Below are 26817 nucleotides of genomic sequence, written 5' to 3'. Positions count from 1 at the left end.
AGACGGAGAGCTTCAAATATTTGGGAACTCATGTCACTAAGATAAGATGAACTAATGCGGGCTAACTATGGAGTACCTATAGATAAAATAACTGATAACATCTCTAAATGGATTAAACTTCCGCTCTAGATGGCGGGCAGGATATCCCTAATCAAAATGACTATTCTGCCTAAGTTTATCAATATACCCTATTACCCCTGAAGATATTTCTTCAACACACTCAGAGCACAACCGATTAGACTTATATGGGGAAGGAAGCAGGCGGCAAGGCTTAACCTAGCCACTCTAATGCTGCCATACCGCCAGGGCGGATTTGAGGTCCCCAATTTCGAGCAGTACTATTATTGTGCACCGTCACATTTTGTGGTATATTGGTATCACCCACCCCCTTCTATGGCCCACCTGGCGGTGGAGGATGGCCACATGGCCCCGATATCTCCGAAGAACTACATCTTTACACAGGTGAAGAAGGGAAGAGACCCAACTACGGTAGATTGGACAGTTACAGCGTGGAGGTGGATGGCGAGGAAATGAAAAACACCAATGATGTATTCCCCGCGGATGAAATTGGCTCAGAACCCTGTTTTGCAGGTCACACATGAAAGGTTGTGCCGCAGGATGTTTAACACACTAAATTTCAGCACCTGGGGGGCCTGTACCTGGAGGGTCAATTTCGCACCAAGGAACAGTTCTTTGGGGTGGGTACACCCACAGTCATGGACACATTCATGTACACCCATCTTAGGTAAAGCTTGAAATCCATCACTCCTGCATTTCCTGGGGAGCCTGACACTTTTCCACCGTTACACATGATGCTGCAATCTGAGGCACCTGGGCATGTCATATCTCACTTATATAGGCAAGTCAGGAACAAATCCCCCCCCCACCCTCCCCTCTCCACTCAGACCCTGCGGGCTAGAACGGAATGGGACAGAAATCTAGAAACACTAACTGATGACCAATGGGAGATTTGTTGCCTGCAGACGGAAGTTATCACCAGTAACAGTAGACTCAAACTGATACATTACAAATTCAAAAAAAGAAAATACTGCGATTCATCTTTCCACACCTAGGTTTCCCTCACAAGCTTCAAGCTACAATCTCTTGTCTTAGCAAAATTGGATTATGCTAATTGCCTGTATCACGGTTCACATTTCTCAACTATCAGAAGAATACAGAGAATTAAGGATGCTGCCGCAAGACTGCTCCTACAAGTAAAGCAACAAGCACACATCTCCTATATCAGGAGGGCCCTACACTGGTTACCAGTTGCCAGAAGATCCATATTCAAGCTGCTTTGTATCACACACAAAGCAATACATGACAACGGACCACTCTTCATCAGGAAGATAATCAACAAATACATCCAACAAAGGAGCCTATGCTCAAGAATATCTCCCCGCCTCAACATTCCTACATACAAGAAAAAAACATGGGTGAGACATCTTTCTCTGTTCAAGCAGCCAAACTATGAAATTCACTTCCCATGCATAAGATCCACTAACAACCATCTTAACTTCAGAAGATTAGTCAAAAGATGGCTATTCCCCACATCAAAACTATACTCAAAATACAGCAGTAACTGCACAGGGAACCGCAGATAAAAAAGACACTTCTTGTTTTCCAATCGGCACAGGAACAAGGAAATGCAACTGCTAATACAAACAGGCATGGGGACGGGCAAATCTTACCCCTTTCCAGGAAGACATAAAACCAGGAGTCAGGATAACAAATACTGACCTTCCAATCAGGCAGATCGAAAAAAAAGAAGCTTACATTCGCACATATCCTACTTACCTTTCCAAAGTCAAAATAATTTACCCCAAGATGCTTTGATTCAGATCCACTTTCACTAGACAAAAGATGAAACTGTCATGGCCATGAGACCAATAGACAATATTTAATTCGAAGAAGACTCTGTCATCATTTTCAAAGACGTTGCTTCTTACATGTTAGTGAGGAGACACAAGTTGAAAGATATTACAAAACACTTGCGGGCTGAAAAAATTCCCTACCGCTGGGGATTTCCCTTTCACCTCTTTGTTCAACTATAAAGGAAAACAACATGCGCTCACTTCTAAACAATAGGCTCATCAAATACTTGTGTTACTGAAAAAGGACCCTTGCGATTGAGTCAGAGATCCTGGCAGGCAATTAACAAATAATGACAAAGTGAGGCCAGGCGTTTCTGCCGAATACAGGACAAAGACAGGATGAAGAGGCAAGAGAGGTTTCTTCTTAAGATGAATGATGGAAAGAGACCCTCTCATAATACAAATATAGTTGCTTCATTTATGGTTGATGTGAAGCAATTCCTCTTTACTGAAGACCAACTACCAAGACGTAAGGTAACCTGTAAGTATGTGTTTGTATGCATTATTGTTATTACCTTTATCTCACTGTTTCTCCTTTCCAATCCAAGTTCTAACCTATCCCTGCTTAAGGTGCAGAAACAACAGTGTGTGTCTTCTCCGGAGAAATTACCTAACAGTTACGGGATACACATTAAAGGTAGATCCATGTAGAGGTGTGGTCATGGAATCATAAGCGATAGTCGGATAAGAGTTGTCAAGATAGCTCAAAACATTGTTTCGGTTAACAATCTTAATTTTAAACACGCAGGATGTAAATTCCCCATATAAATGCAGTCATCTTCTGAATTAGCTAGATGCCAGGGAAATCAATATAGAACTCCTGAAAGAAACACATTTATTGGATCGCAATACACATAGATTGAGGTTCCCATTATACCTCCTACAAGATCACTCTTCAGCTCCCGCTAAAGCGCAAGTTTGAGACCAAAGAAATAACTCTTTTGAATGTTTATGCCCCATATGAGAATACAGCGACATGTCTTTCTGATTTTTACCCTCAAATTTCAGGCTTTGCCCGGGGTTTTCAGATTTTTTGGGGTGGGAGAGAGGGGGCTGGGGAGAGATATTTCAACACAACACTACAGCCAATGGAAGACTGATTGGGCTCGAAAGGTGGGCACATTAACACAAAGTACAAAGGCTGATAGACTTAAATTTGGTAAACATTTGGCACGATGCCTCTCTGAGTGACCGGAGCTATATGTTCCACTCCAACATTCGCACATCTTCAAGGATAGATTTCCTGTTGCTAGAACAGACAGTTACACACACACACACACAACTTTGCCTTGAGAAATAGGACAATAGATCCTCTCTGATCAGGCCCCTGTGATCGTAGGGTTTGATGCCGCAGGGTTCATATGCGGCCTTACACTAGGCAACTGCGTATGAACTAGATACAATTCTGCGATCCAGTAGTTTTCTATTCGATTGGAGAAACAATGGAATATTACTTCTGTAGAGGGTGAGGTCACTTTGGATACAATATGAGACACTGCCAAAGAGCGAAAAAATAAGGGTAACTTACATCATAACACGACGGTTCAGGATCTGGACTCATATACAAATAGGTCCAGCAGGCAAGACCAAAATTGGAGGGCATTCTGCAGGGTGAAACCGCTTCCAAAATTAGGCAAGGGCGATAAGGCCGCTGGCCCACAAACAAAACATTTATATGCACTCAACAATATCAGACAGATCATACATTCCTTGCGAAACACAGTAAGGTCACCAGAAGATATTGCTCAGAATTTCTATGACTTTTATTTGTATTTAAACAATACGAAAAAAAAATACCTGAATCAGTTCAAACTGACTATCAGCGGAACACCATACTACCTCCGATTGATCAAGAGAAAGTAGACCTTATCAACGATTACATTACACTTGGTGAAATTAGATAAATCGTAACATGCCTCCCCAACAATAATGCATCGTACTTGATGGCTTTATGCCTACATTTTATAAGGCCTTTAAATACATTCTTTCTAAGCTATTGACAGACGTTTACTTCCTGATATCACTAAAAGTCACCATACAATGTTAGAAACAATCCTTATATTAAAACCTAATAAAGACTCCAGCAAATGTAGGTCATATTGACCTATAGAATTAATCAACACGGATGTCAAAATTTACAGTAAAATCCTATTGAACCATGTAGACTATCTCAAGCAGACCCGGATGCATCCAGCTTAGTCGGACTTTATTAAGTACAGACACGCAATGGATCTTCCTTTAGCCCTTGACTTTGGCAATGGGGTAACCATAGCAAAATAGCAAATGCTCCTTCTGTCGCTAGATGTAGAGAGGGCATTGAATTGGGTTTATTGGACACTTTTGACACAGCTTTAAGATATAATAGGCCTGGGGCGTAACATCACTTCCTAGCTATTGGCAAATTTCTGCAACCCAAACATGACATGATCAATGGTGTGTAGACTCAACCCATAGCACTTTCTAGAGGTACACGACAGGGATGACCCTGTCACCGTCCCTGTTTGCGAGTCACAGGCCTAAAAAATAAATAATAACCCTCTCAAATTCATGGTGTATAGATGCTAACACCAATAAACTAGCGTGTTTTGCAGAGGAAAGTCGTGATAATGCAACCTGAAAAACCCGTCCTCCACTTAACTTTGGATCTCTGTGACACTGGAAGGATCTCAGCATTTCTCATTAACTATTCAAAATCTATAGGTTTGGGAAATTCCAACGCTTTCAGACAAGAAGATAACATTGGCTCATACACAGAGATTTGAAATCTCCACTTTGGGGCAAATTGGGAGTATCATGGAAAGGAATCCATGCGGCAATAAAAATGAATTACCTCCTGCAGTTGCTGTACATGCTATCCCACTCATGATACTACTTGCCACTTTGATAACCATCCAAGATTATTTGCTAGAATTTAAGTAGAGTAATAAAGAACCTAGGACATAAAAACAAATCAATTTAAATTTACATATGAAAGCAGTTTATCTTTCCCACATTTGGAAACCTATGTTCAGGCTACACAGCTTCTGCTATTACTACATATTCTAAACACAAATTCTGAAAAACTCTGGGTCCAGATAGAAAAAAGATATGCAAAGTTGCCCCTACATGTTCTTATGTGGTGGGACCCTAAATCGTGTAATGCTGAAAATCTTTTAACACCAACCATAATCACCAAGGGACACTGGTTGGCTAAAGTATGAAACTATTTGGCGACTAAGTGTCCTTCTGTCTCTCTCTTTGATTCTTAACAATCATGACTTTCCATCAGGTGTACATGACAAGGGGTTTAAAGGATGATTTATAGCCCCAATGGCAAAACGTGGTATGACAGGGGCCAGATTAAGCCACAGGCAGTATTCCAAATGTTTTTACAACTCCCTAGAATTCGATTCTAGAAGCATATCGCTAGCACATTGGGCATAAAAACAGACCAGAAAAAGGAGGCAGTGAGGGCCCTCGCACTATTGGAATCATTCTTGAAAAGTGGATCAATGAAGAGGGATACTGAATTTATATAGATTGCCTAATACCGGACATCAGCAGATGGAACCCCCATATATATCATATGGCAAAATGAACTAGAGGGGCAAATAAAAGAGGACTCGTGGTAAAACAAACAGTCCTAGGAAGAGAAAGAAAATGACTATAATATCATCTTACAGCGGTATATTCCTCCAGTCAGGATTCATGCATTGTTTGGCTCATCAGAGAAGTTATGGAGAAGCTGTTGGAAGAGGTCAACGATGGCTGAAATATAATGGATCTGTGACCAGATTCAAGCATTTTGAAAGGAGGGTTTAGAACAAATTAAGCTAATAACAGCTACTGAGTTACCTATGAATCCTGTAACGCTGCTTTTGGGAGATACAAGCGATGATCTGTAATACCTATTAACTACCCACACAGGCAAATGTCTTACATAGTTTTTGCTTCCTGCTTTTCTCACAATAGCTCATACATGGAATCAACCTATCCCACTGCCTCTGAATATGTGGAAGTCCAAGGCATGTCTTATTTATATTATGGAAAAACTGTTGGCACTAGGATCTGGATAAAATCAAAAGATTTGAGAGCTTTAGGGACCCTTTTTGTACATTCATTAAAAAATGTAGCCCAACACAGGTTCTAGGCCACGTGTTTATAGTAGTACATCTGTAGGGACAGAATAGGTCTTCAAGTCCCCTATCTCTGGCAGAGAGAGATGACTCAGCAGACTTCTTTATACAATAGTTCTGGCCTCAGGAAAGAGATATCGTTTTGATATCATATACAGGGGAGATTCTGCAAGACTTATTCTAATAAGCATTGAATGTGAACGTCAATTTATAATAACTTCTTTATATGAGCCTCGCTTTTTTTATATAATGAAACAAAGTAACTGATTCCCATGCTAGTATGTGTAAGAAATGCGTTACTTACCTGTAACAGCAGTTATCCAGTATTGGTATCTTTCATAGATTCACATGCCTGAATCATTCCCCGTCGTCGGGGTAGGAGTCCCCGGTAAATAACAATAGTAATGTCACATAGACATATACTTAGTACTAGGCCAGAGGCCTCACATTAGTAGCCTATCTAGGTCCTTATGTAAAAAGGACCAAACTTTGGCCAGGAGCCAATCAGCTACCATCACCCTTCTCACCTTCCTGGAAGGAGCCCTAGTCCCTCAGATTTTCGTAAGCACAGTGCTAAGTAGTACCTACTGAGAGGGAAAAGGTGAGCCCCTCCAGGGGAGGCGGGTGGGTTGCATGTGAATCTATGAAAGATATCAATACTGGATAACTGCTGTTACAGGTAAGTAACGCATTTCTTATCCAGTATTATGGGTATCTTTCATAGATTCACATGCCTGAATCAGAATAGCAAGCAATAATGAGCACATTTCGCATAATACATTCGTAAAGACATAATAATCTTATCATAAGTTGTTACACAGTTTACATGATACTCACAACCTGATAAGAAATATGCGATAAATTACCTGGAAGGTGGGATGATAGGAAGAAGGCTCACCACTAATGAAATAGATGACGTAGGACAGCCTGCCCCACTGCTGCATCCTTCATAAGTTCAGAGTCCAAGCAGTAGTGCTTGGTGAACGTATGTGGTGTCTTCCATGTCGCCGCTCTGCAAATGTCGACAATGGATACCCCAGCAAAGAGCGCCATGGAGGAGGATACCGCTCTAGTGGAGTGTGCTCGAACTTTTGGAGGCAGAGGATGGCCCGCCTGTTGGTGACAGAAGGCGATGGCCGCTGAAATCCATCTGGAAATGCTCTGTTTTGTTAAAGCTAAGCCTTTTCTGGGTCTGCTAAATGCAACAAACAATTGGTTGGACTTTCTAAATTGCTCCGTCCTGTGAAGGTAGAATTTGAGACATCGTTTGAGGTCCAATGAGTGAAGAGATCTTTCAGCCGCAGATGATGGATTCGGGAAGAAAGATCGTAGGACAATAGGTTCGTTGAGATGGAAAGAGGACGGAACCTTCGGTATAAACTTAGGGTTAGTCCGTAGAATGACCCTGCCGTTCTTGAATTGGATGAAGGGGTCTTGCACAGAAAAAGCCTGCAGTTCACTCACTCTCCTTGCTGACGTGAGCGCCAGCAATAGAGCTGTTTTCCATGACAAATATTTTAGATCTGTTCTGTGGATTGGCTCAAACAGGTGTTTCATTAGTTGAGCTACTACCACATTTAGTTGCCATGTAGGTGGAGGTGCTCTAACTGGAGGGAAAGATCTGAATAATCCCTTCAGAAACTGTTTGATTAGTCTGTTGGTCCATAGTGAAGCTCCACACGAAGATCGTCTGAACCTGGATATGGCCGCCAGGTGGACCTTTATTGAAGCGTGTGCCAGTCCTGAATTGGCTAAGTGGAGCAAGTAGGGCAGAATTTGTGCTGGAGTAGAAGTGAACAGATGCAAATTCTGAGCTCTACACCACAAACAGAAACTTTTCCACTTGAGGGAATACGTCTTATTAGTACTTTCAGCCCGAGCCCGGGCTAAGACGACCCTACATTCCTGTGGAATATCTAAATCCTGGAACTCTCTGAACTCAGGAGCCAAGCTGATAATTTTAGAGATGTTGGATCCGGATGCTGGACTTGTCCCTGGTTCATTGTGAGGAGATGTGGGCATGTCCTGAATAGAATTGGAGGTTCCAGCGATAGAAGGTGTAGTTCTGTATACCAGTGTTGGCGCGGCCACGCTGGGGCTATCAGGATCATGGTACAACTCTCTGCTTTCAGTTTCCGGAGAACCCTGGGGATCAGGGGAAACGGTGGAAAAGCGTAAGCAAAGACGTTGCACCATGTCATCGAAAAGGCATTCCCTAGGGACCTTTTCTGGGGAAGCCAGCTTGCGTAATGTTGGCATTTCGCGTTCACTTCCGTCGCAAAGAGATCCAGGTGAGGTTTGCCCCAACGGGAGAACACCGAGTCGAGCGTCTGCTGGTCGAGCTCCCACTCGTGACAAAGTGAACGCTGCCTGCTTAGCGAGTCTGCCAGGGTGTTGTCTACTCCTGGGACATACTCTGCCCGCAGAGAAATGTCGTGTTGTACCAGCCAGATCCAAATTTGCTGAGATTCTCGAGACAACGTCCTGGATCAAGTACCCCCCTGCTTGTTCAGGTAGTGCATTGTGGTGGTGTTGTCCGTCCTCACAAGCACTGGGGAGTTCCGGATTCGGGGCAGAAATGCTCGAAGTGCCAAGCGCACTGCTCTCAACTCTAGCAGATTGATGTGGAGTTGTTTTTCTGCCACTGACCATTGACCGTGTACTTGCAGTTCCTGCAGGAACGCCCCCATCCTTCCAGTGAAGCGTCTGTGGTTATCACATGAGGAGAGACTGGGAGAAGAAAAGGGGACCCTTGTTTAAGTTGTCGCCCAGAAGCCACCATCTCAGAGCTTTCTTCATGACCTGAGTGATCCTGATCCAGTCGTCGAAAGACCCTGTACTTTGGATCCACTGATTTGTTAAGGCTTCCTGTAGGGGCCTCATGTGTAGGCGACAGTGAGGAATGAGAAAAATGTTGGAAGACATCATTCCTAGCAACGACTTGAATAGTCGAACTTTGACTCTCTTTTTGGTCTGAATGTGGACGGCCAGGGTCTTCAGCTTGACCTGACGTTCTCTGGAATGGAAGGCTTTCTCTTGTTGTGTATCTAACGTTGCTCCCAGGAAATTGAGACGTTGTGACGGTTGGAGAGTTGACTTTTCCTGGTTGAGTGTTAGGCCCAGATTTTCGAATAGATGAAGGCAGGCCGAAGAGGACTTGGCTACGCCTGTCCGAGTCGGAGCTTTGATGAGCCAGTCGTCTAGGTAGGGAAAGACTTGGTGATGATGCTGGCGAAGGTATGCCGCTACCGGAGACAGACACTTCGTGAAGATGCGTGGAGCTGACTTCAGGCCGAATGGTAAAACTCTGAACTGGTAGTGTCTGCCTGCCACTGCAAACCTCAGAAATTGTCGATGACTCTTGTGAATGAGGATATGAAAATAGGCATCCTGGAGGTCTAAGGATACCATATAGTCTTTTGGATTGAGTAGGTGTAATACCTCCTGGAGGGTAACCATACGGAAGGACTGCTTCTTGAGGTATATATTTAGGTTTCTCAGATCCAGTATTGGTCTCTGTAGGAAAGTCAAAGAAGGACGCAAATAAAGTTGTAGTTAGAGACGGAGTTTATTTGATGCTCACGTCTTAAAGATCAGGCCAGTAATGCCAGTCCAACAGTTGTGTTACAGCCATCACATTCTAGGTGTTTCAAAACATAACACGAAGCAAAGAACACGAGCTTGTCACGAGCATCCAGACATGCCTGAACGCTCGTGACAGCTCGAGTCAACAGGAATGCATTTCCAACACACCTTCCCCCCTTAAAAGAAAGAAAAAAAAAAAAAAACACAAAAAAAAAACAAGATCAATTCATCACAAAATCATTAAACCTGGCAGGTAAGCGATGTGAGCGAACGGCTCTGGTGTTGTCAGAATCACACACAGCTTGAGGGCATTCCCCATTATCACTCATGTGAGAGCACTCGCCATTATCACTCATTCTTCCAACATCATAAAAAACACTGCTGTCCGAATCTTCCATCAATTGAAAAGGACCATTGAACAAGGAAACCCTGCTCAAGTTCCAGACAGAACCACCATCAAGTCTGACTGCATTTCTAAAGACTTCAACAACCTTCTTGGGATTTGACCAAACAGGAAAACCTTTACTCACACCCTCTTTCTTTTTAATGCGAACAAGGTCGCCCACCTTGATAGAACGACTAGACGTGGAACCAATTCTTTTGGCCATATCGCGTTTCATCTTTTCCTTATATGACTGAACCCTGTGTAGAACAGCTTCAAAATCAACTTTAGAACAGTTTTCGAAACCAGCTAAATTTCTTTTTAGCCACCAAGGGACTAGCTTGGTGCTGGGCTTCCGCCCTCTCAAAAGCTCAAAAGGTGTGACCAAAGTCACAGAGTTGGGAGAAGTTCTATAAGCCAATAACATGGATTGCAAAGCATTCCTCCAGTTTAGATTACCTTTGATAGAAAGCTGTATGGCTTCTTTGACCACACGGTTGAAGCGTTCAACCTGACCATTCGCCTCAGGATGGAAAACTGCAATCTTCCTATGGACAATACCACATTTAGCAAAGAAAAGCTCTATCTCCTTACTCACAAACTGTGGGCCATTGTCAGTCACAATTTCCTGAGGAATCCCTTCCCTACAAAAGGTCTCATCTAAGAATTCTATGACTTGATTCGAAGTAACTTCCCTAACCATTTTGACCTCAGGCCATTTAGAAAAATAGTCTATGAGTACAATGCCGAAAGCCTCTTGCTTTGGTAAACAACTGAAAGGCCCAATGATGTCTAACCCCAATTTCCGCCAGGGCCCTAAGGGTAAATCAATGGGACATGGCTCAGGGCGTAAAGCAACTGCAGATTTATCACTGTTAGAACATTGGGTACACTTCCGCACAAAATGTTCAACACACGAGTCAATACCTGGCCACCAAAAAGACTCCTTCAGACGCCTCCTGGTGAAAGAAATCCCCAGATGTCCTTCATGCGCAATTTCAAGTAGAGAATTCCTAAGTTGAAAGGGTGGAACAATCTTGTCGCCACGAAGAATCAAACCATTCTCGACAGCAAGTTCCTCCTGGACCTTAAAAAAACCTATCATGTTACCAGATAACTTCCTCTGTTCAGGAAAACCCTGTATGAGGTACTTCTTTACACAGCTTAACTCCAAATCTTTATCCATCTCTTCCATCCAAACATCCTCTTGTAAAGAAAAACGTTCGCTGGACACAGAATTGACATCTTTAAAATTGAAAGCAACCTCACACTCTTCTTCATGCACAACTTCTGAAACATCAGATTCAGAAATTAATCTGGACATGCAATCCGCATGAACATTCGCCTTTCCTTGAACGTATTCGATTGAATACTGAAAAGATTGCAACCTAGAAGCTAATCTAGCAAGGCGTGCTGACATAGTTCTTCCTCCACCCGGAGCCATGAGGTACACCAAAGGTTTGTGATCGGTTTTTATCAAAAATTTAGTCCCCCACAAAAAAGGTCTGAAATGTTCAGCACCCCAAACACATGCCAGTAACTCCCTTTCTATAACGGAGTAATTCTTTTCAGCATCACGTAAGGCCCTAGATGCATAGGCCACAACCCATTCTTTCTCACAGTCTTTCTGCAAAAGAACTCCACCTAAACCAGAAGAACTGGCGTCTACCATGATGATGCATTTCACGCCAATGACAAAAGGTTTTAAACAAGGAGCATTCACAATAAACAATTTTAAAGATTCAAAGGCTTGTGTCATTACATCAGTCCACACAAACTTTGCGTTTTTTTTTTAAAAGACATCTGAACGGATCAACTTTCACTGAAAAATTTGGGATGAACTTGGCGTAAAATTCAATAAGACCTAAAAAAGCCACAAGTTGCTCTTTTGACGTAGGCACGGGAGCATCCATAATGCTCTTAACATGATTCTTCTTCGGTTTGATTCCCATTCCACTAATGGTGTGTCCAAGATATTCTACCTCCTTTTGCCTAAATTTGCACTTATCAAAACGAAGTGTAAGACCCTTCTGTGCTAAAGCAGCAATCACACACCTTAGATTATTGTCATGCTCATAGTCATCCTTCCCATGCACTAAAATGTCGTCTTGGAATGCTATGGCACCATTCAAACCTTCTAGGGTATCTCTCATTAATCTCTGGAACACAGAGGCAGCACTAGCCAGTCCAAAGGGCATACGACAAAATCTGTATAACCCTTCAGGTGTGATAAAGGCAGTAATATTTTTGGACTCTTCAGCAAGTACAACTTGGTGGTAAGCACTGGCTAGGGCAACACATGAAAAAACTTGTGCACCAGCCAATGTTGACACCATCTCATGTAGGTTTGGTAAAGGGTGCGAATCAACCCAAATGGCGTTATTGACACTGCGAAGATCAATGCATAGCCTAAGTTCACCATTGGATTTAATCGAGATAACAATTGGAGAAACCCAAGGTGACGACTCAATAGGTTCAATGATCTTCTTCTCGCACAAATCCTTTAGCATATCCTTAAGTTTGACTCTATAGGATAAAGGAACATTTCTTACTCTGTGTCTTACAGGGATAGAATTCTCATTCAATTTGATGACATGTTCAAAGCCCTTGTACCGACCCAAGGTACCACTGAACACTGTAGGAAAGGATTGGCGTAACTCCTCAACAAGTAAGGAACTGTCCGCAGAGACACTAGATACACTCACAGGTTGCGCAACATACACGGGAGGATCAGCCCTTGGGTCAATTTTCATTCCCAATTGGTATTGGTGTGGCCAACTCAAGAGTGACAACCCAGATCTTGACACATAGATCTTCCCTGAAATGTGGTTCCCAGAAAATTGTATATCTGCTATAAAATATCCAATTAAATCAATTCTGTGACCCGTATACCCCCCAGGGGAGACATCAGAATCGAATAGGTTCTTATTCGGAAATTTATCTTTAAAAACGTTTAAGGAAATTAAAGTGTACCAAGCACATGAGTCTACAAAAATTTCTAAACTCACATTATCAATGGTTATAAAACAAGATGGGAATTTTTTGCAATCACCATCCTCACAAACATTGATAACGGTGTTAACTTGAAACGTTCCTTCATCATCAGATTGAGACTCTTCACAGCATTCATGTACACAATTCGTCTTCCCTGGTGTGGATTTACAATACTTGGTAAAATGGCCTTTTTTATAGCACTTTGAACAAGTTTTACCTAGTGCTGGACAACTCTTATTATCTGCTAAATGACCATCACTTCCACACCTAAAACACAATAGTTTAGTGGTTCTTTTATCATATTTCTGATTCCTATATTTGTTATCTGTCCTAGCGGACAATTCATTTCTCTGCGAAAAACTCTTCTTATACTTATCCCTGTCTTTAGATACACTGAAAACATCACTCTTGTCATTACCTCTGATTTCTTTAACAAACTTTTCCGAGTGTTCTATGGATTTAGCAATGTCTATGGCATTGTTGAGAGACATATCAGAGGTTGTCCAAAGACGCTCTTGTACTTTTTTGTTATTAGTTCTCATTAAAATTTGGTCCCTTAAAACTTGCTCATAAGAGATATGTTCGAAATCACATGTCACAGCCAATGATCTTAAGGCTGAAACAAAATCCTCAACAGGTTCATCAGAACGTTGTTTCCGAGAATAAAAAATAAACCTCTCCATGACCACGTTCTTCTTTTTCCCATATCTCAAACACAACTGTTGTGAAGCATACTCATAAACATCTATTTCTCCAGGGTTCACTAAAACAGGTAAAGTTTTAAATTCCTTCAGAGCAATGCCGCCTAAACAATGTTTTAACAAGGACAATTTCCTTTCTGGTTCACACTCCCCTTCTTCTAATACGTCAACATAAGCCAAAAAGACAGGTTCCCAAATCTCCCAAGCCATGGGTGGCTCTCCAGGTGCTGACAAAAATGAGGGAGGAGGTACAATACCAGACATGTTACCTTAAATATTTATACACTATGAATGCTCTTATAACTATTATCAAACTATGTATGAGCACTTAAGAAAAACACATGCATTGTAATTCATAAGTAATTGTAAAATGCGAATAAATAGTGATCAAAATCATGCAATACAGTAAAAGGAGAAAAATGTATATATATAGTTATTTAGTGTTTATAGTTATCCTTAGTTGAGTTCCAGTAGTAGTTCCAAAGTACTTTAGGAAAAGGAACGATCGATTTCTGGTTCTGCGCGAAGGAAAACCGGCAAAGAGTTGCTTGAAAACCGGCAATGAGTTGCTTAGCAACGCTGTGTGGTAATCGTCGCGTCACGTTGGTCGTCGTGCGTGATGATGCAAAACGTTGGCTTGAAACAACGCGATGCTTGAAGTTATCACGTTGGCCTGAGGTCGCGCGATGGTAAACGTAGGATTGCGCAATTTAGAATGGAGCGCACTGACCTCTTGCAGCAGGATTTCAAATAATGCCAGTCGAAGAGAACCAAGTAAGAAATTACGTTTTTCCAGAAATTCTTTAAACGAGTGAAGGTCGTTCAGCCTCCTTCCAAAACTCGACAGTCCAGTGGTCCTTCCGCTTTCCTTAAACAGCCGTAATCCAACGCTGTTTTAGTAGCGCCGGAGATTTCCGAACAAAAAAAAAAAATATTCGGAATAGCAATAAAATATAATAATCCAAGGTCTTAGGCGTAGGTGATGAAGCTCCCGCTCGTCGCCAGTGTAGGAAAGTCAAAGAAGGACGCAAATAAAGTTGTAGTTAGAGACGGAGTTTATTTGATGCTCACGTCTTAAAGATCAGGCCAGTAATGCCAGTCCAACAGTTGTGTTACAGCCATCACATTCTAGGTGTTTCAAAACATAACACGAAGCAAAGAACACGAGCTTGTCACGAGCATCCAGACATGCCTGAACGCTCGTGACAGCTCGAGTCAACAGGAATGCATTTCCAACAGTCTCCACTGCTTCTTCTCCTTTTTTCTGACCAGGAAGAATCGGGAATAGAAACCTCTCCCCTTCTGACCTCGAGGAACTCTCTCCACTGCTCTTTTCTGGAGCATTAGAGAGAGCTCCTGTTGAAGTAGGTTTAGATTCTTGTGCTGCATAGGACATGGTGGGTTCGGAGGAGGATGCTCAACAAACTCCAAAGTGTGTCCGAAGCGAACTAACTGCAACACCCAACGATCTGTTGTAATTTGCTTCCAATTGTGAAGGAAGTTGGTAATTTTTCCTCCAACTACGAATTGTGGAGAAGAGGTGGAGGCATGCTGGAGAAAGCAGTCATTGGCGTCTGTAATTATCTTTCTTTCTCCTTTCCCTCGAAAGGACGACTTGTTGTAGGAAGCTCGTCCTTGTTGCTGCCTCTGCTGATATTGAGGCTTGTACTGCTGAGAAGAGTTATAAGCGGGCTTGTAACCTTGATAGCTGCCTCGATTCTGTTGCCCTCTACCTCTGGATCCTCGAAAGGAATTAGTTTTGTATTGTAGGGTGCCTAGGGCTTTCGCCGTGTCGGTATCCTTCTTAATACCTTGCAGCATATCATCGATATGTTCACCGAAGAGCAGTTCTCCATCAAATGGCATGTCTAGAACTTTAGCTTGCACATCAGGCCGGAATGCTGTGGCTTTAAGCCAGCCCTGGCGTCTCAAAACCGCTGCTCCTGCCAGTTGACGAAATCCTGTGGAAGCGATATCCAAGGCCACATCGATCATTTCTGAGGCAGAACGTTCGCCCTCCAGCAAAATTTTCTTAACCTCTTCTTTCTGGTCTTCTGGGATTGCCCCTAGATATGGGGCTATATCTGCCCATATCTGTCGATTATAGCGACCTAGTAATGCCAGAGAATTTGCAGCCCTGACTGGGCGGACATGGATGAAAATCTTTTGCCAATGGCATCAAGTTTTCTCCCCTCTTTATCAGGAGGCGCTGTTACTGCCGCTGACGGGTTGCTAGACTTCTGCTGAGCGGCCTGTGATATAACTGAGTCCGGTTTAGTCTGGCCAGTTAAACATGCGGGCGCAGTGTCTGGGGCTTTGTACTTCCTTTCAAGTCTAGCCGGCACTGGAATGAGAGAGGAAGGATTTTTCATAATTTTAAGTCCTTGCTCCCATATATAATCGATTACTGGGATGGATCGAACAGATCTTTTGAAGGATTCCTTAAAATCATGGAGGAAACAGTCCTGCGTTTTCGAAGCTATTTGGATGTTGAATCTTGCAGCCGCTCTCCCTACTATATTATGGAATCCCCCTAAATCTTCAGGGGGTGAATCATCCTGTACTTGTTCTGGGGATGCCGGATCCAAGTTGGCGTTATCATCAGAATCCTCATCATGTATTTCACCTTCCTCATCTTGGACCTCATCATGTCTCATTTCTTCCTCATATTCATCCTCATCCGAAGAAATTTGAGGAGGCAACTTCTCTTGTTCCTGATGCACAACCAGCGGAGGTGGTCGCTGGCGATGTTGAGGAGTTGGAGCTTCCTGCTGTGCTGGCACTCCTGAAGCAGGAGCAGAAGATGGAAATCTTTGCTTATAGTCTGAAATTAGAAACTGTAGGTCAGAGACAATTGACGCTGGAAGGCATACCATAGGCTGAACAGTGGTATGCTGTCGAACTTCTTCTTGAATTGTAATCTCTTCAAGATCTTCACAGTCTGAACTCTCATGAACCTTGATGTTAAGATGAGAGGGACTGGATGCTATGGGAAACATGTTCTCTACGTCAGGATCTTCTGCTTCTAGAAACTGCGTTGGCAGCAGTTGCTGGACTTTGCTAGGTGAAGTCATCTCTGGTGTCACCATGCATGATGACATTTTAAAATGGGTATAGGAATACTTCACTGATGGAGAGCCCTTCGATTGTAGATTCATTGACATGGTGTCCGACTGTGGAGCGTCTACGATTTTTGACATTTTATCATGTATTTTCATCGTCGACTGCATTGACGTTGATGATGTCCTTGTCGACGACGACGACAATGTCCTCGTCGACGGCGGCGTCGACACTGTAGAAGTCGACGACGATGGCTTCGTCGACGGTGTCGTCGTCGACGGGCTCATCGACGATGGTGTCAACGTCGACGGTGTCCTCGTCGACGGTCTCGACGTCGACGGTGTCCTCGTCGACGGTGCCTTCGTCGACGATGTAGTCTTCGTCGACGAGGAAGTCGAGACCGTCGACGGGTTTGTAGACGAAGGTGTCGACGTCGACGGTGTCCTCGTCGACGATGTCTTCGACGACGATGAAGTCTTCGTCGACGATGAACTCGACGTCGACGATGGGATTTTCGTCGACGCTGGAAGCCTTGCCTTCGTCGACAATGAAGCAGACGTCGACGGGAGCGTCATCGACGGTTTTGTGAGAGGAATAACAGAAGGTATTGACCTACCCATCGTCGACGATGTTGTAGCAGTTGAAGCCATGGAGAAAGTAGACGCCGTGGATGTCGAAATGGATACTGTCGACATCGTCACAGGCAGGCCAGAAGATACCACAGCAGGCTTTTTGAAGGCTGTCATCTGAAGAGAAGGCTTGACCTTAGGATGACCCTCCATGGACTTTGGCTTCTTGTGAGGAGGCACAGCAGACTGACCTGGGGATGTCTGTCGAGGCCTTTTAGGAGAGGAGTGGAAACTTCTGAAGGAACACTCGCTCTCACCTGAGGAGACTTGGTCTTTGTCCTTCAGTCTCTGGAGCCACAGAAGCAGTCGCCCTTCCCTGTCTTTCAATGTCTTGACCGTGAGAGTGCGACAAATCTTACATTCCTTGGCAGAATGCTGAGGATAGAGGCAGTACAGACATTCTTCATGCTTGTCCTCTATGTGTAGCCTCATTTTACTACATGAGGCACATGGTCTAAAAAGTCCTTTTTTAGGAGTAGTAGACATATTAAATATCAATACTCCTTTTCCAACTGAACCTGAAGAATTAGTAGGCAAAAATCCAAAGATATAGGAAAAAACCTGAGCAGAGCTCAGTGGAGACTCCTTTGCACGACGTGCAGTAGAAAATCTGAGGGACTAGGGCTCCTTCCAGGAAGGTGAGAAGGGTGATGGTAGCTGATTGGCTCCTGGCCAAAGTTTGGTCCTTTTTACATAAGGACCTAGATAGGCTACTAATGTGAGGCCTCTGGCCTAGTACTAAGTATATGTCTATGTGACATTACTATTGTTATTTACCGGGGACTCCTACCCCGACGACGGGGAATGATTCAGGCATGTGAATCTATGAAAGATACCCATAATACTGGATAACTGAGGATATGTTTATGGAATGACAACTTTCTTGCACCATAAACCAATCTTAAAAGCTTGGGAGAAAAAAAAAACAGCTTGCATTGCAAACAGGCATAGGGTCATTCACAACCTCTCTTCCAATTAGGTACAGAGATAATAATACAGCTTCCCATCCAGCAATCAGTCCTTGCTGATTCACAACACTATTGTCATGTTTGTTGGAGGTTTGAGGGTCTCTTCCAGTATCCCCGGAAGCTAAAGGAACATCAAAAACATTGAGACTGGTGTGTTGGCTAGGATGCTAAACATTCAGATCACTGGGTATATGATATACCTGAAAGAATATGATCTTTACGATGCTGCCTTAATCAGCTTGTTAAGTCTGATATTTCAAACATTTGCCCGAAGGGTAACTGGGCCTTGAGAGACTCTTGCATACCAGCAATGAAGACCTACAGCATTCAAGGGCTAGATTATTAAAATGACGTGTATTGACATTCAATGGCACTAAAGACCGAAAAGTTATTTTTAGAAGCCATGGGGGTAGAAAGGTATTGGCTCTTGGAAACATGCCAATATCATTATAGAGGATGCCATAAAAACTTGCCCAGCAATAAAAAACCTTGTGTGTTCTTAATAGTCAAATTTCTATGGAACCGAAAATGATCCAGGAAGCTGTGGGCTACTCAAGCTATTCTAATGCTGTGCATTAATGCAGGATAGTGGCATAAACCTCCAAAACAACAAAATTGGGGAGTATAGAGGTAGTGGATAGAATCCGCCTCCAGTACAATGTTCATAAACACAAAGATTCTATCCTTATTATTTTTTATTTTTACTAATTGGCGACTAAGTGTCCTGTGTGCACAGAAGTGGGTTATGTTACTCCGGGAAATGTCCTGGAGGGACACTATGTGTTTTTAAAATACCCCTCACACACTAAGAATCCCATAGTGTCATGCTTCATCATGGGTGTCTTCCCGTCACTCTTCGGGGCGGGGCGTGCTTCGACCGACGAATACGTGGGAGCACTGTTTTTCTTTGATAGGCTATGTGTGGTGTGGGTAGTTGGCGTGTTAGGGAGTGTGATGACTAATGAAAACAACTTTAAAAATGTCCTGGCTAGTAGAAAAAATATACTTTATTCGCTTCTCCAGCTGGAAATGTTAAAAAGGGGTTAGTTAGGGTGTATTTAATATGCCCTTCCTGGTCGACATGTTTGGTAAGCAGACCCCCCTGCTTTACTCATCAGGACCATAGAGGGATGGGAAGACCCCCATGTTGAAGCATGACACTATGGGATTCTTAGTATGTATGGGGTATTTTTTTTAAAACACAGTGTTCCTCCAGGACATTTCCCGGAGTAACAGAACCCACTTCTGTGCACATTACTTGAGGAATTAAAATTAGTAAAAATAAAAAATAATAAGGATAGAATCTTTGTGTTTATGAACATTGTAGTGGCATAAACAACCTGTATCAAGTAATCTCCTACTATGTGGCAGGCTCCTTGAAGATCCTTAGCTCTTTGTCTTATTCCATTTGATCATGCAAAGAATCCCAACCTAAACAGAGTAAGTAAGAGATATGTAAAACTCTACCCATTCATCCAAATGCATCACTCTAGAAATATGTTCAGACCAGCAGCTATGTACTACAAGAAGGTTCACTGCAATCCACGCTGTTTAATCTGAAGACGCAATTAAAGGTTAAAAACAAAAACACTTTTTTGGGGGTAAATTTCTAGCAACGGATAATGCATTGGTTTCATAGAACAATTCCCATGTTTAAAATAGTAGCCATATTTTCAATATTTTTACCTGTCTAAAAAGATTTCTATCAGGAACCTCAATTAGTTTCTAAACCCCAAGAATTCATGTTACTGCTAAATTCCAAAGGTAGAGCATATACCACTCCTGATTCAAACCCTTATCAGGTGCACTGTTCCGGCAACAAAAGATGATAAAGGAAGATCAATATTTCTCATCCTTTATCCACTTTTACAGATGCAGTATCCTTTAACAGTGGCAGCATTCTTTAGGCAGGGAGATGCTACCTGTGATAATACCTTATCGGGAACTCTCCTGCCTGCAGGTATGCATGCATCTCTACAGTACAAACCTAGCATGGGATCAACAAAGCACTGTACATACCACTAAGGTGAAACTGAAGAGAAACGTAGATAAGATTGTGACAATAGCAAGTGAAATGGGGTCTGATGCTGTGTCAGTGGCCAAAGAATCTGGGAAGATATTGCTGATGCTTTGCGATACATCTTCAAAAGATGCATCCCCAGCTCCTTTCTGAATTGCAGGCGTGAGGGTGTAAATCTGATGTCAGAGGGATATTAATCCAGATCTTGGGCACACGAATGGAGAAGACTGGACTGATTTATTTTCTCTTTCTGCACTTCTTGGGTTGATATCGAGCCCAAGTCTGGGCTCACTGTGTTATGTTGGATTCCTTAAGGGAATATCTGTCGGGTCAGGGATGTTAGTGTGTCGAAGTGTGCTGCATAGCATTGATGCATAGGTCATGAAAATGATGCAGGCATAGATAGTGAGCTAGAGGATATTATTCACAGAATGATGAGGCCATATTTTTTCAGTCCTTCTATGAGTTGGGCAGCAGGGTATAGGATGCTCACTAGAGGGGCCAGTGTGGAAGCAAATGTCAGCGATAACATCTTACATCCACGGATTAGATATTTAATCTGAAGTCTCCTTCAAGGGCGGCATGGCTTCACATTCCAGAGAAATGAATCCTGGTACTCATTAGGAATGTGTGCCTTTAATTGTAGGTTGATGTCCAGGAATAAGCTACTTTATTTGCTGCTTAAGAACTGAAGTGTAAATATATCCAGCTTTAAGCAGCTAAATCATTCTTTGGCCTGAACTGGGCTGTTTGTGAAGAAGGTGAAATCAGGTATGTCAGGTTTCACTTTAGGCAGGTACTTAACATCGAGGTATGTAGGAAGGTAAAGAAGTTTTCATGTCATTTGATTTTGCTGGTAGGACGTGACATTCAGACAGTTGCATATCAACATGGTATTGTTAGAGTTTAAAATGGTTATCAGCTTGAGGCTTCTCCTGAAGATGCGAGGAGACAGGATGGATCTATGTGGCACTCAAGATAAATGGCAAACTTTGATTCTTTGAAGTGCTCCTCAGGGCAAATTAATGGCATCTTAAGAGACAGGAGGCGAACTAGTAAAGCATGGTATCGGAGTATCTCATGCATGTGTCTAGAGACTGACTTATCAGTGATCAGGAAGATGCTGTCCATTACTTCATTGTATAGAAGATGATTATTGGTGATTAAATTGTGCAGCTGTTTCAGGACCGCATTCTAAAATATCTTTCTGAGGAATAGCAAGTGCATAATTGATCAATAACTGATGAGAATTTTGGGCTCACGAGTGGTAAGAACTGTCTAGCTTTGAATGCTTTTGTGAACACTGCATCGTCTTCTCTATGGTTGACAGCATGTTGTTGTCTTTGCGTGTGGCAGCTTTAAGAGCTTTGAGAATGACCGGTGAGGTCTGTGAGTCTTCTCTGCAAAAGAAACAGTTGGTTTTGAATAATTTCTTAGTAGGTTTTGGGTACTTGTGTGCACTATTTTTTCGAAAGCTTATGTTGCAGGAGTCGAGGATTGTTTTAAAATATGCTCCAAAATGAGTCCTGATACCCAAAATGATGAGGTCTTCTTTTCAGAGAGTTAAAAGTGGAATCATAGAAGGAGTGGAAATCTTGTTTACCATGCTTTGGTTAGCTGTGATGGACAGGCTGACTGGGATGGAAAGAGCCAGAGTTGAAGAAATTCTGTTGTTACCTAGGGGAATTAGGGAGTGGGGGTATATGCCTGGCATGGTTATGACGACTAATTCAACACTATTCCCTGGCACAACAAACATAACCTAAACCATTTCTTTAAAGCTATGACTAAAAGTGCCCACCATCAGTTGTGACTACTCAAATCCAAGAGATCCAATTATCGTTAAAGAGGATCTTAGGCATGATGTGTAGGCATTGGTCATTCCCCACTGAGACTATGAGCATTCATTGTTAAGGGCCTAGCTGTGATACAAACAGAACCTTTTAAAGCAGCCCTCTGAGCATATGCCAGAATAATATAGGACACTAGGAAATCTGACTTATGTACTAAAAGAAATCAGATCTTCTGTTTTGAACCTCACTGCAGTTTCAGACCAACTTGCATTTTTTTCACATTCCTGAAAGTAAACATGCACAAATGCTCAAAAAACAAACTCAATATTAAATATTTGTAGAAAGCTCTGAAGCACCAGTGTAGTTTGCCTAGGAACTCCATGCTGTATCAAAATGTCCGCTTTATCTCGATTCTCCTCAAGATTTGAGCCCTAGGTCTGGAACAACATACCTGAGAAATTATTAGGCAAGACCATGTGTTCTTGTATTTCAAAAGTAGTGTGCTTTTGTGAGTAAAAACACCTCAACGTTTAATTGTTTCTTTCTCTTAACATATGGTGTCAATGTGTAATACCTCCTTCATCTCCTGCAGTCATTTGGTGCCTCAATGAATATAGCAATATTATATAAATTCCACTGAGTCAAAGGTTTGCAATTCATCATCTCCATAACCCCTCAACTCTACCTTTCAGTCATCCCCAGCTCGCTCCCCTCCCTGTTTTATTCCTTTCTTCTATTAGGTCCTTTTATCTAGACAGAGATTCCTTCTAGCGCCCTAACACTTGTTTCTATAAACTGATTCCCTATATTAGACTGAAGCCCCTGCTTTGAACCAAACATGCCTGGTAACCTCTCTAGATGAATGACAATTAATTCATTTTTTTTAATGTTTGTCCATATGAAGTATATACATTTGTTCGATGTCTATGTTCCAACATCATTTCATCACATCCCAGTTGAGGAACACCGTACTATCATCCTAGTATTCTACTAAAAATGAGAACATTAGATGGCCTATGTATTTTTAATATTGGTTTAACTTTGATACTATAAAGTGATCTAGTGTCCATCTGGACGACACTGTGCTACAGAAAATGTTGAATAAATAAATGCTACTTTTACAAGTTAAACTATTATGAGCAAATTAGTCCAACATTTGTAGACAACAAATTAGATTATTTAAGGCACTGTCTCACTAATCCCCTTCCAACACGTCTTCACAAACTGTGTGATTATAAGACTGCCACTAAACTTCTGGAAACAGTGGCTAAAATCTTCTTTTTCAACAGACCAAAGAATACAGAAAATCCAAGTAGCAAGACGTGTGTACTATTGTGACTTTTAAGAATTGGAATGTTGTGATTGTGTATCATTCCATGGAATGTAGAATGGCTCAGATGAATTCCTGGGTGAGTTGCCTTCTGGTGTCCCTTTCTTGTGGACGTACTTATTCTCCACTGTGCAAACTGCCTTCCAAAGTAATAATTCTTTTTCACAAATTGGGCTAAGAAGCCAAATCATGTCATGCAAAGTTATGTTCACAACCTACCTACCTAGTTAGATGGTTAAAGCACGATCCAGCATGGCAGAGTGCTCATACTTAAAATTTTCACACAAAAAAAGCAAACATTGAACAATGCCACAATGGAACAGAAGGTGCTCCAATTTCTGCACAAATGTTAGCACATATTTTTATAGAATCGTGTGCTGTGTTACTTAGGACAGATTAATATTGGTGTGAAATTGGATCTCGCAAAACATTTAGAAAACACAATTTAAAAGAGATAGCATGATGATTAAGTATAGGAAAACTGCAATGCTCAGTTTTTTCAGGTGACTTTTTTTTAATATTGTGTGGTGAGAATATAATCATTTGTATAGAACATACCTTATTTTTCTTAACAAAGTGTGAAACGGTCTGAAAAGCTCAGACATATCTTCAGCTTTCCTGTCCAAATTTAGAGGTCCTTCAGAGTAAACTACAAGCCCACTGTGCGAAGGATAAGAAACAAAATGGTTACTGTGTAAACAATTGGCACAGTGAAAAGGTTTTTAATATTTTATTGTGTGAACAGATTAGAAGATTCCTGCGACTGGAAGATTCCAGCATGTGTTGACTGGATCAAAACAAATGCTGAAATTAATAATGTACGAATAGTAATGTAAAAGATGGACGATTAACTAAAACTACAATGCAGGAGTCAGCTTTATCGTAAATAAATTGGCCATTCAGTTCAGTTCAACTTTATTCGGATACAATAGTACCCAAAAAATTGGCCATTCATATTGTTTAGGGTATGGAAAGCTCAATATCATGTATGGAGAAGCAAAATAAAACAAAAGCAATTTCAGAGAAACAAAGTTTTTGAAGTAGTAGAAAAACAACAGGGATAAAAGCAGCAAACATCAGGTGAAAAATAACAAATCCACTACCAGTAGCAAAATGGATTGTGAAAGCAAAGGAAGGAGTTATAGCTACAGCAGAACTTCATATGCTAATATGAAGAGTTGGTAATCATTAAGAAACAATTGTTGTAATTGTAGCAAAACAGCAACTTTACTACAGTAAGACAAAGAGCCAAGAAAATGTCAGAAATTAAATTAATAGAGCATATTGGCAGGTAAAAGAAAGAAAGATTCAAGTGGTTACTGGTGCATTTTAAACAATTGTTTCCCAGAAGGTATTTAATATCAATTTAGTAAAGACAGGGAAACTACTGAAAAAATTTCACATTCTGGTAGTCTGTCAAGAAGAGGTAAAGGATATGTGTGATCAATGACCAAAGTGGCATTATTGATGATTTCGTCTTGCGGGGGTGCAGGACTACATCCCCCAGCTTTCCTCACGGCTCCCAGGCGGCTGACACGGCCGCCAGCATGCCAGGAGGCTCACATAAGCAGTTTGGGGCCCGGAGCACAGGAGCCCGTCGTTGATGATTTCGTCTTGCGGGGGTGCAGAACTACATCCCCCAGCCTTCCTTGTGGCCCCCACGCCGCCGCCAGCGCAGTTTGGGGCCCCGCAGCGTGTGAGCCCATTCTTGCCGATTTCGTTGTGCAGGGGTGAACGACTAAATCCCCCATGCCGGTCATCGAGGAAATAGGAAAGGACGGGCTCCCGCGTTCTGGGGTCCCAAACTGCTCATGTGCACCTCCTGGCGCTGTGTCAGTGGCGTGGGAGCTGCGAGGACGGCTGGGGGATGTAGTCCTGCTTCCCCGCAAGACGAAATTGGCAAGAACGGGCTCCCAAACTGACTTTCAATAAGGTTTGAGAAATTATTTTGAACCTTTTAGCATTATGATAATGTTTATGTCAGGAAGAGAATAACCTTCACCCCTCCAGTACTCATTGCATCCAGGTCCCCATTAGAACCCTGGCGATTAGACCAACTAAGTGTAACCAGGCCTCTCAATGTTTATCCTGGGTACCCATGTCTGCTAATCATAAAGACCCAACTAAGTTAAGGGTTTTATCCTGGAATGTTGCAGGCCTTAGAAATAAATTGGATCATCCTGACTGGGGGTCTTTGTAGACCATTACAACATTTGTATGTTCCAGGAAACCTGGGCTAGGGAGGAGGCACAGCGGGTGAGCTTTGCATCTTTTTGTATAGCGGCAACCACCAGGGGCAAGGGCAGGCCCTCAGGCAGTCTTCGTAAATGGATCGGGTCCCATTTAGGCTGCCTAGTTAAACAGCTGGAGTTTTTTTCTAATGACGTGAGTGCATTCTCCTAACATTTACATCAAAGGCCAGAATTGCTCTGGTCAATGTCTACTCCAGGCCTGTTAGTAACAGCTTTGAATCACTGACCATTGACCATCTAGCCACTTCCTTATCTATTATCCCCAATAACCATTGGACAGTTATCGGTGGAGATTTTAATTGCCAGTTTGAGCCCCTGAATGATCTTAATGGAGGAATTCCCAGTGAAGACTATCCGCACTGGCCTGTTCCAGAGGTAAACATCCCGCCAACTAGGGACTTGACACAGTTGGTGCTCCAGATTAAATCCTTCACATTGAATCATTCTCTAAGGGCATGTATTGGCCGAACCAAATCGGATACGCCAGGGAAACATACTTTTAATTGCCTAAGACACTCCTCCATCATAGACTACATCCTCGTCGACATCAGGATGTGGCAGCGGGTGGTGTACTTTGTTGTCTCCACCCACCATAATAGTGATCATAATGCTCTGATTATGGCGGTAGAACTACCGATTAGTGATTAAGTTTCAGGTTTATTCACACAACCAGATGATAGGGTAGTTCGGACAAATGACAAATGGTCAGCCTTTCAGCAATCATGTGCTAAGATGGTTTCCCTGTATGATTCAGTTATCCCAAGTTTGGTGGCAGTGAACAGTCCATTTCTAGAGATGGTTTTATCGTCTCCCTGACCCAAGTTGCAAAGACCCACAAGCTGATGACATCTACTTTAGCTGGTCTCTTTTTCACCCCGTCACATACTAGTGGCTCCAAAAAGGCCAAACATCCCTGGTTTAAGGTTAGTTGTAGGAGGCCAAAGTTAGCCTTGATTGAGGCAATCAAATCCAAAGATAGACCCCTAATTAGAGAAAATGGGTGCCATATAAAGCTAGTATCATCAAAGCCAAAAAAGGAAGCTGGACGAATGGGAGTCCCTGAGCTGGCCCTATCCGCCCATGATATGAAGGCGTTTTGGCGTATAAGTAAAAC

General features: G+C 42.4%; 1 protein-coding gene across 3 annotated transcripts in view; it reads right to left on the bottom strand.

Moving 5' to 3' along the window:
• ZFYVE28 (zinc finger FYVE-type containing 28) overlaps window positions 1–26817 on the bottom strand; it is an 826377-nt gene that overhangs the window by 198438 nt on the left and 601122 nt on the right. For all 3 annotated transcript variants that reach the window (XM_086964197.1, XM_086964196.1, XM_086964198.1), the window contains exon 7: window positions 24010–24111. In XM_086964197.1, coding sequence (XP_086820323.1) covers window positions 24010–24111 — 102 coding nt within the window. The remainder of the gene's footprint in view (window positions 1–24009; window positions 24112–26817) is intronic.

The sequence above is a fragment of the Lissotriton vulgaris genome, chromosome 3_2 (genome assembly GCF_964263255.1).
Source record: "Lissotriton vulgaris chromosome 3_2, aLisVul1.2, whole genome shotgun sequence".
Taxonomy (NCBI): domain Eukaryota; kingdom Metazoa; phylum Chordata; class Amphibia; order Caudata; family Salamandridae; genus Lissotriton; species Lissotriton vulgaris.
Note: the sequence above shows the minus strand (reverse complement) of the source record. Positions and strands in the feature narration are given on the sequence as shown.